The 16,787-nt window shown below is 47.8% G+C and overlaps 5 protein-coding genes across 5 annotated transcripts; all 5 read right to left on the bottom strand.

Annotated features, from left to right (window-relative positions):
- Positions 1-764: 764 nt before the first annotated feature.
- Positions 765-2,599, bottom strand: FPRO_01731 (uncharacterized protein; the record flags this gene model as incomplete). The annotated part of the gene is made up of 4 exons (XM_031228217.1): positions 765-1,088; positions 1,141-2,065; positions 2,122-2,451; positions 2,499-2,599. 4 exons carry the CDS (start codon positions 2,597-2,599, stop codon positions 765-767), a joined length of 1,680 nt encoding a protein of 559 aa, XP_031074742.1.
- A 1,676-nt stretch (positions 2,600-4,275) lies between these two features.
- Positions 4,276-5,358, bottom strand: FPRO_01732 (uncharacterized protein; the record flags this gene model as incomplete). Its single annotated transcript, XM_031228206.1, has 1 exon — positions 4,276-5,358. One exon carries the CDS (start codon positions 5,356-5,358, stop codon positions 4,276-4,278), a length of 1,083 nt encoding a protein of 360 aa, XP_031074741.1.
- A 640-nt stretch (positions 5,359-5,998) lies between these two features.
- Positions 5,999-7,300, bottom strand: FPRO_01733 (putative endopeptidase K; the record flags this gene model as incomplete). Its single annotated transcript, XM_031228195.1, has 2 exons — positions 5,999-6,940; positions 6,992-7,300. 2 exons carry the CDS (start codon positions 7,298-7,300, stop codon positions 5,999-6,001), a joined length of 1,251 nt encoding a protein of 416 aa, XP_031074740.1.
- Positions 7,301-12,468: 5,168 nt separating this feature from the next.
- FPRO_01734 (uncharacterized protein) lies at positions 12,469-13,029 on the bottom strand (the record flags this gene model as incomplete). Its single annotated transcript, XM_031228184.1, has 1 exon — positions 12,469-13,029. The coding sequence occupies one exon, from the start codon at positions 13,027-13,029 to the stop codon at positions 12,469-12,471; it is 561 nt and encodes a 186-aa protein (XP_031074739.1).
- A 567-nt stretch (positions 13,030-13,596) lies between these two features.
- Positions 13,597-16,212, bottom strand: FPRO_01735 (uncharacterized protein; the record flags this gene model as incomplete). Its single annotated transcript, XM_031228173.1, has 2 exons — positions 13,597-15,654; positions 15,703-16,212. The coding sequence occupies 2 exons, from the start codon at positions 16,210-16,212 to the stop codon at positions 13,597-13,599; spliced, it is 2,568 nt and encodes an 855-aa protein (XP_031074738.1).
- Positions 16,213-16,787: the final 575 nt, after the last annotated feature.

Genomic DNA, 16,787 nt, shown 5'->3' with positions numbered 1-16,787 from the left:
ATATATATATATTCCAGTAAGAGAGAGAGAGAAAAAGAATGTCGGTGCTCCTGGAGCCTCGCCCGTGTAGAAATTGAGACAATGTTATCCACCAAAAGGTGACCAACAAAGACGAGACGGACGCGGACTATGATGGCCCTTGTTGTTCTAGCAACTACGACAAGAAAAAGAAGCACACAATGAATTGCGAGTCCCTTTTTTTAGTCGTTAAATCATCCTTCAGACTACTTCGTGCGGATAGTACAAAACGCACCGTCCGTAGAAGACCCTCCGTGAGGAAGACTCGTGGGAAGATTGAGTGACTGAAGGACAAACGCTGCGGATAGAAAGCAGAGGTGTATGGGTACCTACCTTATAGCAAGACGCATAATTAGATCTTGAGATCGCGTCTTGCTGTGTTGTGTTGCTCTGAGGGAGAGAGGCTTGGAGTGATAGTGAGAGAAGGGCAAGATTATGGTCAAGGAAAATTTGACGCGGTTTTGGTGGTGGAGTTGAAATGTACGTACCCCCACTCACTCACTGTTTGGTTGGCGGGCCACAGAAGATAGACCCCACCTCAGCCACCAAAAGATGCCGCATTCCAAGTTGAATCCTCATTGGCTCATCAACTTACACCAGAACAATCAGTACTCGATATCATGTCTCACAGCATAAACCTTAGTGGCTTGCCAATACTTGTATCATCTGCATCTATATACACAGAAATCCCTAATGCACACAAGTACATTACTTTGCCCCACATACTCACTTGGCTATCTTTGCTCCTAAGCGTTCTCGTGGTGAGATGGTCTCGTCTCAATCTCTCCATCCTCCACCAACGCCTTCTCAGCCTTCAAGGCGTCAACCTCAAGCTCAATGCCGAGACCAACATCTCGGCGCGCCTCATCCAGCATCTTTGCATCCTCTTCACCAGTGTGGCTTCCGAACACTCGATCCATATCTTCGAGAGTAGCACCCTTCGTTTCTGGAAGGCAAAAGTACAGCCAGACCATACTGCATGCCAGGAAAACGGCAAAGAAGATGTAAGTGCCCCATTCGAGAGTCTCAAACATGGGAGGCACGTAAAAAGCAACGGCAAAGTTGTTGAGCTGGAGTCACCGTCAGTTACACTTGGATCATAAGCGAGATGGGACTACTTACCCAGTTACTAGAAGCACCAATCGAAGAACCCTTGGATCGGATGGAGAGAGGGAAAATCTCAGCAACAAGGGTCCAAGAAACAGGACCCCATGTAGCTCCAAAAGCCCCGACGTAGAGCCAGATGAAAGCCACGGCAACCCAACCAGCAGCACTATGCGTCTCCCAGTCGTGTTGGAACTTGGCGACAATAATACCAGCGAGAACCATAGAGATAAGCATGACGATCGATCCCACATAAAGCATTGGCTTTCGTCCAACCTTGTCGATGATCGCCATGGCAGGTAGAGTGAAGACGAAGAACACAACACCCGTAACTCCTGTCGCCAGTAGAGCCTGTGTCCCTCCTGTAAGACCTAGACTTTCAAAGACTTGACTGGCATAGTAGATGATGGCGTCAATACCAGACCACTGCTGCCAGAACATCACGAGCCAAGCTGTAGCAACACGCTTGAAGTTATCCTTGGTACGGAAGATCTGATAGTACTGCGCAAACTGGGCCATCCAGACACTGCCCTGCTCTTTAGCAGCCAGGTTGGGGAAGTTCTTGGCGAAAGCACGTTGTTCGAAGAGAGCCTCGGCCTTGATCTCCTTGTATTCCACCTGAATGAGCTCGTGCTCAATGGGTAGGTTGCGAAGGTAGGACAGGGTTTTGAGAGCCTCCTCATCACGACCCTGCTTGACGAGCCAACGCGGGGAAAACGGCAACCACCAGATTCCAATGGCGAGAAGAACGGCAGGAATTCCTTGGATGATGGATGGGAGCATCCATGCGAGGTTGCTTTGGCCTTCTCCTGTGCCGCCGATGTAGTTGCTGCCGTATCCGATCCAGAATGAGAGCATGATGCCGAGGATGGTGCAGAATTGGTAGAAGGAGACGAGGAAGCCACGGAGTTCGGGAGAGGACAGCTCGGCGTTGTAGAGGGGACTAAAGAGACGTCAGTCAGATACAATTGTTAATATTAGGTCGTAGTTAGAACTCACCCAACACCACTGAAAGTGCCAACTCCGATTCCAGTGAAGAAGCGACCAGCATAGAGCATAGACGCATTATCCTTTGTTCCTCCGATATACAAATAACTACCAAGAATTACCCAGCAGCAGGCCATGAACATGGTGTACTTTCGTGAGTAGACTTCACCAAAGACACCAGCTGATAAGGAACCCAAAATGCCACCGAGCTGAAGGATCGAGGTGAGCCAGCCAGTGGCTGAGGACGAGTTGACGATCGAGGGGAAGTTGTCCTTGAAGCGATGCATCACTAGGGACTGGCCTAGGACACCTTGTTGGTAGCCATACTCAAAGCCACCGAAGCTGCGATTGTCAGTGACAGATTGTGTATGAGGGCGTAGGAGACGAACGAGGCGAAGAGAGCGATGACGATGAGCTTGGGGTTCTTGGCAAGAGTCCTCCATCGGTTTTGGTAGGCGAGCTTCGTCCGCTCATCAACTGTCGATTCCATGATGAAAGGATCTTCAATAAATATATTCACCACCGTTTAACGAGAGGTGAAGCAGTTCTCCCAAGCCACGAGGCAAGTATAAGTGAGTGTGACAGAACCAAGATCAACATCGGGAGAGCAATGGCCTTATATAACGAACCACAATATTTGCATCATCGACAATTTCATTGCCATTTCGAGCCATCAATTACATGGATCTCAATGTTAAAACCTCCCCGCAACTAACAACTCATGCCAATCCGGGGACCCCAGATGCAACATAGAAAAAGATACAAATGACGATGTATCTTTATGGAGTAGCACTGCTAGGGTCGGTGAGACTCCGGCGATGGGTTGGGGGTGCGTGGGATGTCCATATTCGGAAAGACTTCTCTATATGGCAATATCAAGCACTTTGGAATTATAGCCTCATCTTGCCTGATGAGCGAGGATATTATGAGCACGATCTTTATGATCATTGATTCATTCATTACTAGAGTTACAAGCTACTTTCAGGTCGAGTATCGATACAATCAGCAAGTCAGGCAATCATGCAACGAGAGATATTACAACATAAGAATCCACAAAATAATAATAATCGTATTGCAATCCATACAAGATCCGTTTTCTTACTCGAGATGTTACCTTGCAAAAGGCAATACCACATCAACCTGTCGGAGTACCCCGACTTACGCGGATGTTTTAGTGGGCAAGAGTTGGCCGAGTATTAAAGAAATCACGCGCTGTTACCAAGTTTTCTGACCCAGCAATGAATAGCAAACATGCACTCTATTTAAACGCTCGGGATCATGAAACGCATTTCTTCCCCGCATGTTCCCCGGTGTCAGTTTTGGTCCCCGTGTCGGCCCTTACTCTGGCGATCCCCCATGTCTTCTCCAACACCTAATATCCTCAGTGTGTGTTCCTCCTGTGACGGTTTATCCAAGTTAGATAAGTCGACTTAACACCGGCTGTCCTTGGCACCGGCAGATGAGCCTTGTGTCTTATGAGGCTCGACTGGGGATATTGATCAGCAAGTACATGGATGCTGGTGCTAGGCAGAAGGATTTTCTGGATCAACACTGGAGAGAAACAGGGACCAAGCAATTGAAAGTGCTTGTGACTTACATAACTTTATGGAACGTTTTAAATAACCCTTGCCCTTTTACAAGACGAGTATGCAAGAAAATGGCTTCATCGATAAATTAAACAAAAATGTTCATCACACCTAGTTTCTCAAGGAGATCCGAGATGAGAAGCCTACCGCCACTTCTGTTCACTTGCTCGCCTATGCTACCCTACATATTTGATGGCAACCCCAGTGAATAAGAAAACCTAGAGCTTCTATCACAAGTAACAAAAGATTTTGGGAAATTAGCGCAGACTTGAGAGGCCTTCAGATCAGTTTATTTCATGAAATAGAATAAAGGTCCGGTATGATGCACTCATTTCCAACTTTCGTCTTATGTACAACCCCGGATTTCGCTAAAAATGCCCGAAAGAGCCTGTGGCGGTTAAAAGTGCCTCTTTTGAGTTCTACTATAATCCTCCAGGAATAAACATCTGTCGGGCATCACAGTCAAAGATAGAGTCTAGGCAGGAGTAAGAAAACATCAGACTTTGATATAGGGTGTCAAGTTAAACTATCAAAAGGTATCCTAAAGATATCCTAAACCTATACTAAGTCTTTTTATCATTTAGGGTTCTGGGGATACCCTAAGTTTTGTCGCCTCTTTAAGCCTGAGCATACTGTCATGGGCATGTTGTAGCGTGAAAAACGCGAGCTGCTTCATATTTTGTGCCACGGCAATACGCAAATACTCCCGCCGATCTCTGCCGTCCAGTCCAATGGTGACGAATGGACACCCGCCGCCGTACTTGATGAGGAGCGTGTTAAGAATAAGACGGCACATCCTGCCGTTGCCGTCTCCAAACGGATGGATGTTAACAAACTTGTGGCAATACTTGCTAGCAAGTGCTACCGGGTCGATTTGTCCTTTGTCTGTAGCCTTTCTGATGTCGGACTCTAGTTCCTCTATCATGTCGCGCATCGCGATGCGGACTTTGCTGTGGTCCATGAAGACGTGAGAACCACACTGGACATTCCATAATCGATACTGTCCACTGTATTCGTTCCAGGGTATATCATTGCTGATGTCGATTTTGTATGTCAGGTCGCCATGTACTTGCGTGATAATATACTCAGATAAGTCCTTGTCGTTGATGCAGACTTGCTCGATCATGAACCTGGCAGCCTTGGCATGTTGAACGATTTCTCGGTAACTTCGAAGGATATCGGCATGTCTGCAAGGTAGGTCCTTATTGTAGAGATAGAGATCGAGTTGTTCGTACTCCGGGTCGTCTTCGCTAATCTCTTCAGGTGGTTCTTTGTCTCCCCGAAAGACGTCTCTGCAGAGCTTCAGTGTGATGTCAAGACCTCCACCCACATTCTCGATCATATTAGTCCCATAGACCATGCGAGAGAGTTCATCTATGATATGTTCATCGATGTCGGAATTATCTTCAGACTGTTTTAACCCTTCTTTGACATCTGTGATGTGTCTGCGTAGTTCCTGGTGAAGCTCTTTAGGGCTCTTTTGCAGGACGTCATACTCGTAAGCGTCGTCGTCCACGTTAATAGGAAGGGTTGCTTTGCTAAGTAACATCATGCGCCGAATAGATCGTCCAAGATGGTTGTCCACATCCACAATGTCAACGTTTGGATCGTCATTGCCTTCAAAAGGGTCCTGGGACAGGCCTTTTCGTTTATGACAGGGCATCTTGGCGTCGTGGAAAGGATATTGTATATGATGTGGTTGAAAGTTGAAAGTTGGATCAGAGTGGGAGGAAGGGGCCCCCTTTATACCTGAAGTGACTCTGAGGTACAAAAGTTTACCTAAGATTATACAACTTTATCGCCCTTCTATACCTAAAGTGACTTTGAAGTTATAAAACTTTACCTAAGCTTTAGTACTTTATTGGATATCAGCCAAGTCTACTTTAGATTATACAACTTTATTGAATGTTGATTTGTGTCCTAACTGGGTACGAAAGAAACGTCACTTGCCAGCGCTGCTTGAAACCCAGGGGAGGACAAGTCTTGCAGTTTCAAAAGCCTAGCTTTTATGGCCATATCAAACTATTTTCCAGGCATTAGTGCCTTATGAGGAGAAGTCACATATTTCGTTTACGACCACCGAGGCCCCAAGATCTCGCGATATGTACAGTTGTATATTCAGATGGCCTATGAACAGCGACTTTCGAATCAAAGAGTGTCCCTAAATTCCTCCAGTATCTGCCTTTATAATCTTGTAGTCATTCTTGAACTTGTATATACTCATCGTTCCCAACCTTCATCCACCTCTTGGATCAGGATCTCACAACAGACATCCATTGGCTCTTTTGGTGATGTTTAAGCGCTTACTGGGCGCTGTTGCCGTTGTTACCGATCAGGTTGGGGGAGCTGCGGAGGTTGCCAGAGATCTTGCCAGAAGTAGCAGTTCTGGTGAGCCAGCTGGTGACACCAGAGACGCCAGAGACACCATTGACAGAGATACCGTAGAGGACAAGACCAGCAATGTGGGGAGTAGCCATGGAGGTACCGCTGATGCTGTTGGTGGCGCTGTTGCTAGTGTACCAGGCAGAGAGAACGCCAGAACCGGGAGCAAAGATGTCAAGGACAGTGCCGTAGTTGGAGTAAGAGGCAATGGTCCAGCTGCTGTCGATAGCACCGACAGTGATAGCGCTGGTAGCAGAGGCAGGAGATGTGTTGGCGGCGTTGGCACCATCGTTTCCAGCAGCAATGGCAGAGATGATACCAGATGAGGAAGCAGAGTTGACGGCGTTGTTGAAAGAGGCAGAGTAACCACCACCAAGAGACATGTTCACGACAGAGCGAGCAGTTCGGCCCTTGGAGATGATATCGTTGGCAGCCCAGTTGAAACCAGCGAGAATGATAGAGGTGCTAGAAGAGCTGCCCTGGAAGACCTTAACAGCCTGGATGGTGGCCTTCTTGGAGACACCGTAGGTCTTGCCGGCAATGGTGCCAGAGACGTGAGTACCGTGGCCAACAGAATCGGCGTTGTCGCCACTGAAGGCAGTGTAGACGGCCTGAGCACGGCCCTCAAATTCATTGTGGGTGGTTCGAACACCAGTGTCGACGACGTAGGCATAGGTGTTGGTACCAGCGTTGGTGTCGTAGATGTAGCTGGTAGATCCACTGGAACGGTGAGAGACCGTACCGAGTCCCCAGGTGGCGCCGCTCTGGGTAGTCAAGGCACGCTTTGCAAGAGTCTCTGGCTTTTCTTCCTCCTCCTCAACCCAGTTGATGACCCACTCGCGGTCCTCTTCAACGATAGCAACCTGGACTGGATATCAGCATTGGATAGCTCATGGACATTCACTGTCACTTACATCAGGGTTCTTCTTGATCTCCTCGACGGTGCTCTTGTCGAAAGAGCCAGCATAGCCCTGGAAGCCATACTTGCCCTTGTAGGTGCGCTCAACACCCTTCTCGGCGCGCTTGTTCAGTCCACGCTTGTGAACATCCTCAACCCAGCTGAGATGGCTGTCGACATCGGCAGCAGCAATATCAGACTTGAGAGTGATGATGTACTTGCCAGGAATGATCTTGCTGGAGTCAACCTTGGCAGTAGTAGGGGCGGCGTTGACGAGCCCGAAGAGGGCAGTCGCGGCGAAAGCGAGGTTCTTGAAGTTCACCATTGTAAAGATACAAAGGAGCAGAGGCAGAACAAGAGACGATTGGGGATGCTTGCGTGTGGATGAGACTGAGAGTGATGAGGATGAGAAGGTAAGTTGTTTTGAGGAGGAGGACAACACGTCTTATATAGATGCGATCTATGTTGCTAGGCGACTGCTTCAATAACAACATGGATGAGATACGGGGTTCGTATGTTGAGTTCATGAAGTCACCTCTGCCAGCCATCCGCAGCCATGATACATGGTAGCGTTAGCTATTACTGTGATGACAGAAGTATATTGAACGGTCTGTGGAGAGAGACTTTACTCTCTGGTGTCCCCCTGAAGTCAAAAGCCTAGGGGACGGAGATTCCCAACCCCTACTGACAGAGTGCAGGGTTTGTAAGGTGCAAATCTGCAAGTGTCTTGCATCTATTCCCAGACATGATGTCCCATCAAGATACAATCGAAGGGGTCATTTTCATCAGCTTCCTCTTGCGGCGACAACCGACAGATTTACGTAGCGTCTCGCCATCGCTTTCATCAACGCCAGACAAAAAGAGGAAGGCGAGATGTGATGCATCGAGGCGGCAGAAGTTCTGAGAGGCGATTCAGGATAACGAGAGTGCAAAAGTTCTCGAGAATGCAAGAACCAGGTCGGTGGGCCTAGTATGAAGGCCAAGAAGGATGCATGGGGCTTTCATCGTAACGGATACATTGATGATAGAGCACCAGGATATCGTAATGGGTCTCAGTGGACGCCCAGAACACCAACCTGTCTCATAAATTATGAACAACAATACAGAGTACGTTGACGGACTTCGATTGCATGTGATGAGACAGGGCGTGAAGGATAAGTAGGTTACCATCAATAACCTTGGCTATAGTTGGGTATTCAGGATCTGTTTAGTAGAACTCCCTGCCGTCAATCATGATCGACATGGCACTAAGAAAACAACCCTCCAGCAGGTTACTCTTAAAGATCATCCATATAGTCTCGGTCTAGCCTCATATCTCGATCTTGGCAGTGACTGCCGGTATCCAGAACTACTGGAGTCGATAATGGGGAGCGGCCCGAGGGGGGGAGGCAAATGCCTTCTAGTCTCTAATGGGAGGCCGGAAACAGGAACATAGCCAGTCGGAATCATGGATCGGCCCGTAGAAGATGCATAAATCCTAGTTCGAGGTGTTTATCGTCAGAGGCTTGGTGAATTGATGGTTGATACATAGAAGTTGAGCGGGAAGTTAGTGAACTGCCTGATAAAGCAACTATGCTTCTCCGCAACTCCAGCATAGCCAAAGCAGGCTAGACATTGCCCCTTGGTGACCTAGCCCTACCGATGGCAACAGCCGTGCGGGAAGGGTCTCACACCAAGAGCTAGTTATGATGCAACTTGAATAGAAGTTCCAGTCATTAATGAGCATCAAATCAACTTCCTCTTTGGGACACTATGTCCGAGTAGGTGCGTATCGTTGTTGCCGCTGGCCTCGCAAGACAAGACATTGGTTCGAGTGCTCCTTTTCGCTGGAGGCTGATACAGTGAGGCTACGTTGTAGGAAAAGCACCCTTGCTTAGCCTCATGATTCTATGCCTCCCGCGGGAGGATGAGAAAGAGGGCAGCGTGATTTGAAAGCGAGGGGTCGGAGTGCACTCCTTGCGCAAGTCTTCGATGATCTATATCGATTGTCTCAAAGATTATAGTGAAGACATCAAAGCCTGGGATTCGGTATCCCTGTTGATATGATATGTTGTAGTCCGCATCCCATCAAGTTTGCGTCGGCGAATAAAGAGTATCCTGAGCAGTTGTAAAGTTGAGGTTTCCCACTATGAGGCCTTGGTGGGGTTGATACCTTAGAGGTAATAGAGGGGCCGGAGATGCCACGGGCAAGAGCCAAGCTTGAGTGGGGACGGGGATCAACCAATGAGAAGTAGCGGAAGGAGCAAACGGGCTGCTGGTTCTTTCCTGTCTCACCTGTCTGCAGAGATAAAGATTTGTGGCTTGGACCTAGCAGGCGCATTGGCGCACCCCAGAAGTCTAACTTACAACAACAATAACAGCAACAACATCATCATCATCATCAGGGCTTCACAATCACTAACTTCCATTGTTCAAGGGTGAGGCCAAGCCACTTTACCCCCTGGAGAGACACGGAGATTTCGCTACCCGTTAGCGCCTTCCTTCCCGTCCCAGTTTAATTCTAACCATAATTCTATTCTATTTCATTCTTCCTATCGAAGCCTGATTTAGGGTGCTAATCTCGAGTCCCTTTTAGGTATCTGCCCAACCTTGGTCGAGGCCGACCTCAGTACCTTGACGAATGGACCCCGCTCTATCTTTGCATCTCATGACCCTTGCTGATGCAGCCGACTAATCAATCAATTGACCCTTATCAGCACCGCATGATGCTATAAGAACAAAAGTACCTGTCATGTTCTTGGATAGTACCTATTCTAATATGTTGCATTAGATTATCGGTCCGCCAAGACCTACGTATCATTCTTGTTCAATACCGAACAAAACTCCGAATCCAAGCAACCCAACCCATTCGTGGAAACTACCCGACAACACTCGCACGCCATCCTTTACAGCACTCGCTTATGGCCAAGGAACTTTTTCACTGGTCTAACGATGTTTTGAGTCAGGAGACGCTGACAACCCTGGTCGCTCTCGATAGCTTAGGAAGACCAGCAATTGGCTGCCATCCATCACCCATACCCTGCTTTGAGCCTTTTCAATAACTTAGTACCCAAGGCATACTCGATCCTACTGTTTAGCGTATCTGTTTATTCCTCCGTGACCATGCCGCACGATCGCCACGGCCCGCCGGAATCCTCTTAACGAAAGGGTTACCATTGTTGCGAGGCTTAGGACCAAAAGCAAGGGCTGAAACCGAGCTCACAACCAGCAAACGAAACTGGTTCTCGCAGTCATCCTGGAACTTGAAAGTTGGTTACGCCGCTTTGACATTTAAGCATCTATTAAACTTTACGCTTAGTATTGCCCTTTTGCCCTGAGCTAGTCTAAACTCAAGTCGTTGCTCAACTTGATGCCACAAGGTAGCATCGGCCTTAACCCCAAGAGTCCATATGCTACATGGCACCTCTCTCACTTTGGATGAGATCATCGATTCGACGTGGTATGCCCGCTTCCTGTACCCCGAGGGCCCTTGTCACCGTTGAATCGACAAGTGTCGCCACTACATGAGATCTTGCCGCTAGGAGGGCTTACCACAAAAGTACTTACGACCTTGATTATTTGAGCTCCTTCCTAGCTGGTCACTATCATCTTCTAACCGAGAGCTATGTCGCGATAAGGATCCCATATTGCTCAACATCGTCAGCAGGGAAAGTCGCCTGTGAGGCACCTGGAAATCCATCCCACGCAGCTTCCAAGCGACAGACTCCAACAAAGGTTCCCACACCCAGGAAGAGATCAGGCTTCCGATCATAGATACGCACCCCGGTTAGCCAGCTATATGTGCCTTAAGCCTTTGAGGCAACCCGAGCGGTAGCAGTGATATCCAATCACGCAAGGCACGAGGCTTCCAAGACTTCTAGACTACTCTCGCCTTTCTATGGATGGTGTTCTGCACACACCATATCGAGTTAAGATCTTCGAAAACGTTCGTGCATCAGCTCCCATCAATACATACCTCTAGCTCTTGGCTCTTATTCGATTAATTACTTACGACCATTCACAACAAGAAGTTGCTTCTGCTACCTTCCTGTTCACGCCATAGTCGCCGAGATGCTGCATCAACATGATACAGCACGTCTATCATATGATATCTTGTTTACGCTAGAACACAGGGACACTGGCCTTAGGTCGATTTCTCTGAACACAAGCAAGCTCTAGAGACCCTTCCATAATTTGTACCGTGACCAAGCTCCCCTCACTTGGCGATAGACCATGTTTACAACTCAAGAAGTGAAACAGCCAGGGGCAGGCATTTCAAGCCCGTTTAAAGTTATATGAACATTTGAAATAGTAATCATTGGAGCCGCTATTGGCTCTCTTTGTCGTCCAGGTCCTCGTTATGGTCACTCAGTCTTAGGTGTGCCATCAAGGTGCTTGAAAGAAGCGGTCGGCATGTTTTGATTGACTCCGAAAGTTCAACCATAACCTACGATCTGTTTCTAGCAAGTGAGTCTGATTCATATACTATTTGGAAAGTGGAAAGCTGACCCCCTATGATCGTTCAGGGGATTAATCTTCTTAACTTATCTGACGGGAACCCAGGTTCAAGATTCAGTACCAACTCCTGTAATAATTCTTGACGAGAGCAGGTAATACTGATTTAGCATTGGAGGTCTAGTACTGGACTACGGTCTTCAGCTTCAGCATGAGATCTAGATATAGAGATGCAGTCCATCCCATTGTCTTTCAAGATAGAGTTCTTAAGTCATGTTCATAGCGCCCAATCATCGACGCAACTTTGATGACGGTCTTATACGGACCTTGCATGAGGTAGTGATACGTTGTTATCTTGCCAACGCGGCGTGTCGTAGCCAAGACAGTGTATAGTCGCATTGCTCCGCAAAATACCAGCTGCATCTCGGGATATGCTGCTTCGTATGATCAGGGGCTCTTCACACACGAGGTCTTCGTATTGATCATGTATGTTGTGTGCTACTGAGAAAACGACGCTCGAGACTCGCTTGCACCCTCACCAGCACCCCCTATTGTCTCCCAGGTTCCTTGGTCTGAAAATATCCCTTACAGACATCGGTACTCGTTCTGAATGCTTCAGTTAGGAATTTTGGAGACAAGAGAACACATCTGCAATTGACCGTGTGGGTTCTACCGGCCTTCAGCGCCAGTGTCTCCTGAGGTGCATACAATGCACCAGTGCCCCCGGAAACACGATTCATGGCTCAACTCATCGCGGTGCTGGCTGATTATATCTCTCTATATGCAGGCACCATCATTATTAACTGCCGGGCATACAACTACTGGATAGTAGTGTCGTTCTCTTGTGGTGTAAGAGTAGCAGCCCCTATTGGTTCCCATACAAGAGGAGCAGGCACCTCACATTGCAAAGGATATGCACTGTCAGCTCAGCATGTTGGCAGTCACGCTTACACTGAAACATCAAGGCTTTGTCAGAGACAACCTTAATTCAACTACCTCAAGCTGACACAGACAAACAGATATTTAGCGACTCCATTTCCACCATGTCTCCTCAAGCGATCACATCGGACAGCCACTTGGCTCCTTATTCCCATCAGTTTGTCTCCCATCGACTTTACTACCATCGACCTTCGTCGGGGCCCCTTCTGGCATAGGAATACCCGGAACATCCTTGAAAACCGCAAAACTTGATGGTGTCTCCTCCAATACCGGGAAGTGAAACCCGCACTGCGGACACTGTTCATGAAGAACAGCTTGCTCCTCAGCAAGATTATACTTCTTATCCTGTGTATGATTACACACAGGACACACCCGAAGCAGTCTTGTCCCAACGAGCTCGAAGTTAGTAATGATGTCCTCCATAATAGCCCCGTTCGCTGCCCACTCCTTGCAGTATTTATGGTAGGTATTCTTGTGCCAGTCGTACAGAGCACCACGACTTGTCCAGAAACTGCATTCGTTATACCAGCTTCTATCGTCAGGGTGTTCCCACCAGGTTAGGTGCAGAAATCCCGGGAGTGTCATAAGATGGCGACGTGTGTCGGCGAAGAGAACCTTGAACTTCTCGTAAGCGTCTGGGCTGGAGAAGCGGACTCTTTGCATGCTTAAATAGATAGGCATAGTGGTAGTGTAATGCCTTGGGTATTGAGATGATGATATAGGTTCGAGTTACTTCAAAGCTTTTGTGGTACGATTTCATTAAGGTCGAGTCTTAAATTAAGTATGCAGTATTTGACAGTAGTTGACGAGAATTTGGATTTTGATACAGCCATCCTCTCACTTTATACCTTACACCAGCATCTGGCTTCTTTTGTTATCTTACGTGTCGCACAGGACGTCTCAGGCAATTGTTCCCATATCAAGAAAATAATCATGAAAGTATATGCGACTATTGGCTTATCAAATATCCAGGGAAGTGGGGGTGAATAAGTTTCCTGATAAAGTTACGATAGCCGTTATGCTTGTGTGGTAACCACAAGTTAGACGTTTTGTATGGATGGTAGCTGTTGACTGGCTCGTAGCTTGCAGCTTGTAAGATCTTCATAGCTTAAGCCAATCGAAACTTGCTGTTCGTACAGCTGAAACACTTGAAGATACAGACAGAACGACATCTCCCAAAGGTCGAGTGGTGCAATTACTATCAATTCAGAACTTCACATCTATGTAACATTAAACACGTTTTGTCTCTCAATCGTGGACTTGCATCCCCAAGTACTGTATCTTGAGGACAGTACCCTTCTTGGCACCCGTAATACCAATCTTGACAACCTCACCTGGGACGACGTCGACTAGATTGTCTTCAAACTTGACCCCATCGTCTTCGCTCAAGACTGCTAGTCCCTTGATAGGCACCTCGGCGCTGATCTCAACGTACTTGTATCCTTCAGAAAGTTCAGTCTTGAGGTTCTTCGGCTTTTGGAAGTGTAGGTACTTCAGTGGCTCGGGCCAGTTGACATATCGTGCAATCTGTTTGCCGTCCTGGTAGAAGTAAGCTGCAACAACAGTCTTTGTCTCAAGGTCAGCGTTGGGCTTCTCAACGGGGACATCCAGGGTCTTAATTTCCGTCGAGCGGTTACTCTGGAGAACTAGATCAGAAACAACTGTCTGGGAGTATGTCTCCTTTCCGGTCTCAACGTCCCAGGCCTTGACAACACAGTCTACAGTGACGTCTTCCAATTTGAGGTTACTTCCCCAAATCTCAACCTTGACCTTTTTCTCAATATCAACCCGTGTGTATTTGTTCCGGGGGTGCTTGTGCTCTCTACGTGTCATGCCAATAGTGATAGGTGCCATCTCCCGTTTGATGGTGAAGTAGGAATGCTTGGGTCGAAGGTAGTAGTCACAGATGGCCCACGAAGTAACCGGCCAGCAGTCGTTGGTCTGCCAAACCAAGACACCACTACAATACTCCTTTTTCGGACCCTGCCATTGTCGCTTCCAGAGCCGATAGGCTGAGGCTAGGGCCTCGGCTTGTAGCAGTTGGCTATAGTAGACGTAGTCTTCCAAGGGCTCCAGCGTGAAACGGAAATTTTCAGCCATGTAAAGGCCCAGTCGACGCAACTGTCCATCTGCCTTGTTGTGAAAATCAATCGTGGATGACGTAGAGAATCGCTCAGAATCATCTTTGCCTTGAGGGAGGAAAGCATCGATGGTCCTGATATCTGGGAAGCCTTCCATGCCAAACTCGGAAACGAATCTCCCAACGAGCTTATCGTAGTCTTGGTACTTTTGTTGAGAGCCGTGCCAAACATTCCATTGATGTATATCTCCAATAGTTGGGTCAGTGGTCACCTTGCCACCCCAAGGGCTGGCAATATGATAGGCGGCATTTGGATGAAGATCTTTGCAAGCGTCTGGAAGTAGCTTTTCGTAAATGTAGCGGGCAGGGAAGTCGGTCTTTAACCAGCTCTCTGGGTCATGGTCGTCGAAGTCGTACGTGAGATTCTCGGACTCACGCAGTTGGTAGTCCTCGTTGTTGCCGGCCCATAGAACAATTGATGGATGGTGGCGAAGCCGCTTGATATTGGCTCGAGCTTCTCGGTCAATAGACTTGAGTAGGTCAGGCCAGGCAGGGTAGTTGCCACAAGCGAACATGAAATCCTGCCAAACAAGGATGCCGAATTCATCGCAGGCATCATAGAAGACATCTTCTTCGTAGATACCACCTCCCCAAACTCGGAGCATAAACTGATTGCCATCAGCAACGAGCTTGACCCAGTCTCGGTATCTCTCTTTCGCAATTCGAGGAATAAAGTTGTCTGCTGGAATCCAGTTGCTTCCACCGCAGAAGATCGGGATGTTGTTGACTTGAAAAAAGAAGCTGGTGCCTGGCTGGCCATCTAGCTCTCGTTCAACAAGTTCAAGCTTGCGAAGGCCGATCTTCTTGGAGATTGTATCTATCTCGTTATCGTCCTCGAGAAGGGTGGCTTTGATGGTATACAGGGGTTGTTTTCCATATCTGACTGGATACCAGAGAGCCGGATCTTGAATGTGGAACGTAGTGGTTGCGTCTTTGTCTTTTACAAGTGTGGTTTCAGATGCAACCTTCTTTCCGTCTAAAGAGACCTCAAAGCGGACTCGTGAGGCTTTGCCTTCAACAGCCGCATGAACAACAACATCCGCCTTCTTAAGAGACTTCTCAACTTCTGACTCAGTGTAGAGATCTGCGATATGAGACTCGTAAACCTCGAGGTTGATAGGTCTCCAAGGACCACATGTAAGCAAAGCAGGGCCCCAATCCCAGCCCTAAGAACTAGTTAGATACTATGAAACACCAAAGATGGAATGACCTACCCAGTGGTACTGTGCCTTTCTGACAGGCAGTCTTGAGCCATCTCCATTCCAGACAACATACTTGTGGTCAGGATGCTCTTCCACCAGCTTCCATCCTCTCAAATACGCCGCATCAAATGTGATGCGGAGCTCATTCTCGCCATCCTTTTTAAGATTCTTTGTGACGACTACCCGTTCGGGAACAAACATGTTCTCGGTCTCAAGAATCTTTTCCCCATTCAACTCAACCTTAGCGAAGGTATCAAGACCATCAAAGGCCAAGACCGCCTTTGCACCATCATGAATCTCGGGGCTAGAAAATGTCGTCTTGTACACCCAGACAGTTTCTCCGATCCATTGAACTTTGAGCTCGTTCTTCCCAATGTATGGATCGGGGATTTTCTTATGGTGTAAGAGGTCAAGGTGGACGTTTGTTGGAAACTGAGCGACTGGTAAATAAGAGGAGTCGTCTTCTTTCTCCTGCTTGAATTGCCAGTTCTTGTCGATCGGGGTAACAGTGCGGGGAGCCATGACGAAAGAGCCCCAGTGAAGCTATGTTTGTGCAAGTTGCGAGGGAAATCAGCGGGGATTTATGAAAGATTGAAGTCGAAGAATACAGAAAGGGAATAGAAAGGAATGTTTTGATTGACGATCCGACCTTTTTGACGTGGAAGGAACCATGGCTTTAACCGGGCAATTTGCCAGGGCAGGTGCAAGTCATGATGACCCCGCGATGTAGGACAAATGCATCCAGGTACGGGCAATCCTCGTAAGACGTCCAATTCTTTTACCCAATCTCAGTGGTCAGTCTCTGAGAGATAACATGTTATTTCGACGTTTACGCTGCAAAAGACCTTCCACAAGCGCTTCTGCGGCACGTCGATCCGTCACACCAATAAGCCCCAACTCCAGTTCTCCAAGCAAAGCTGAATTCCGTAGCGATGAATGGTGGAATTTCAGTGGTGATGAATAACTCACTCAGCTTTACTTGTGAATTTCACGTCAATATTAGACCACCACTTACACCCCATCTTTAGTATAGATGGTGTTGACCTTCACTGCTTGCTTCTGAAGAATAGAGCAACTGATACTCAAAATTAAACAGC

The sequence above is a fragment of the Fusarium proliferatum genome (genome assembly GCF_900067095.1).
Source record: "Fusarium proliferatum ET1 genome assembly, contig: FPRO_scaffold001, whole genome shotgun sequence".
Classification (NCBI taxonomy): Eukaryota; Fungi; Ascomycota; class Sordariomycetes; order Hypocreales; family Nectriaceae; genus Fusarium; species Fusarium proliferatum.
This window is presented reverse-complemented; position numbering and strand designations above follow the sequence as displayed.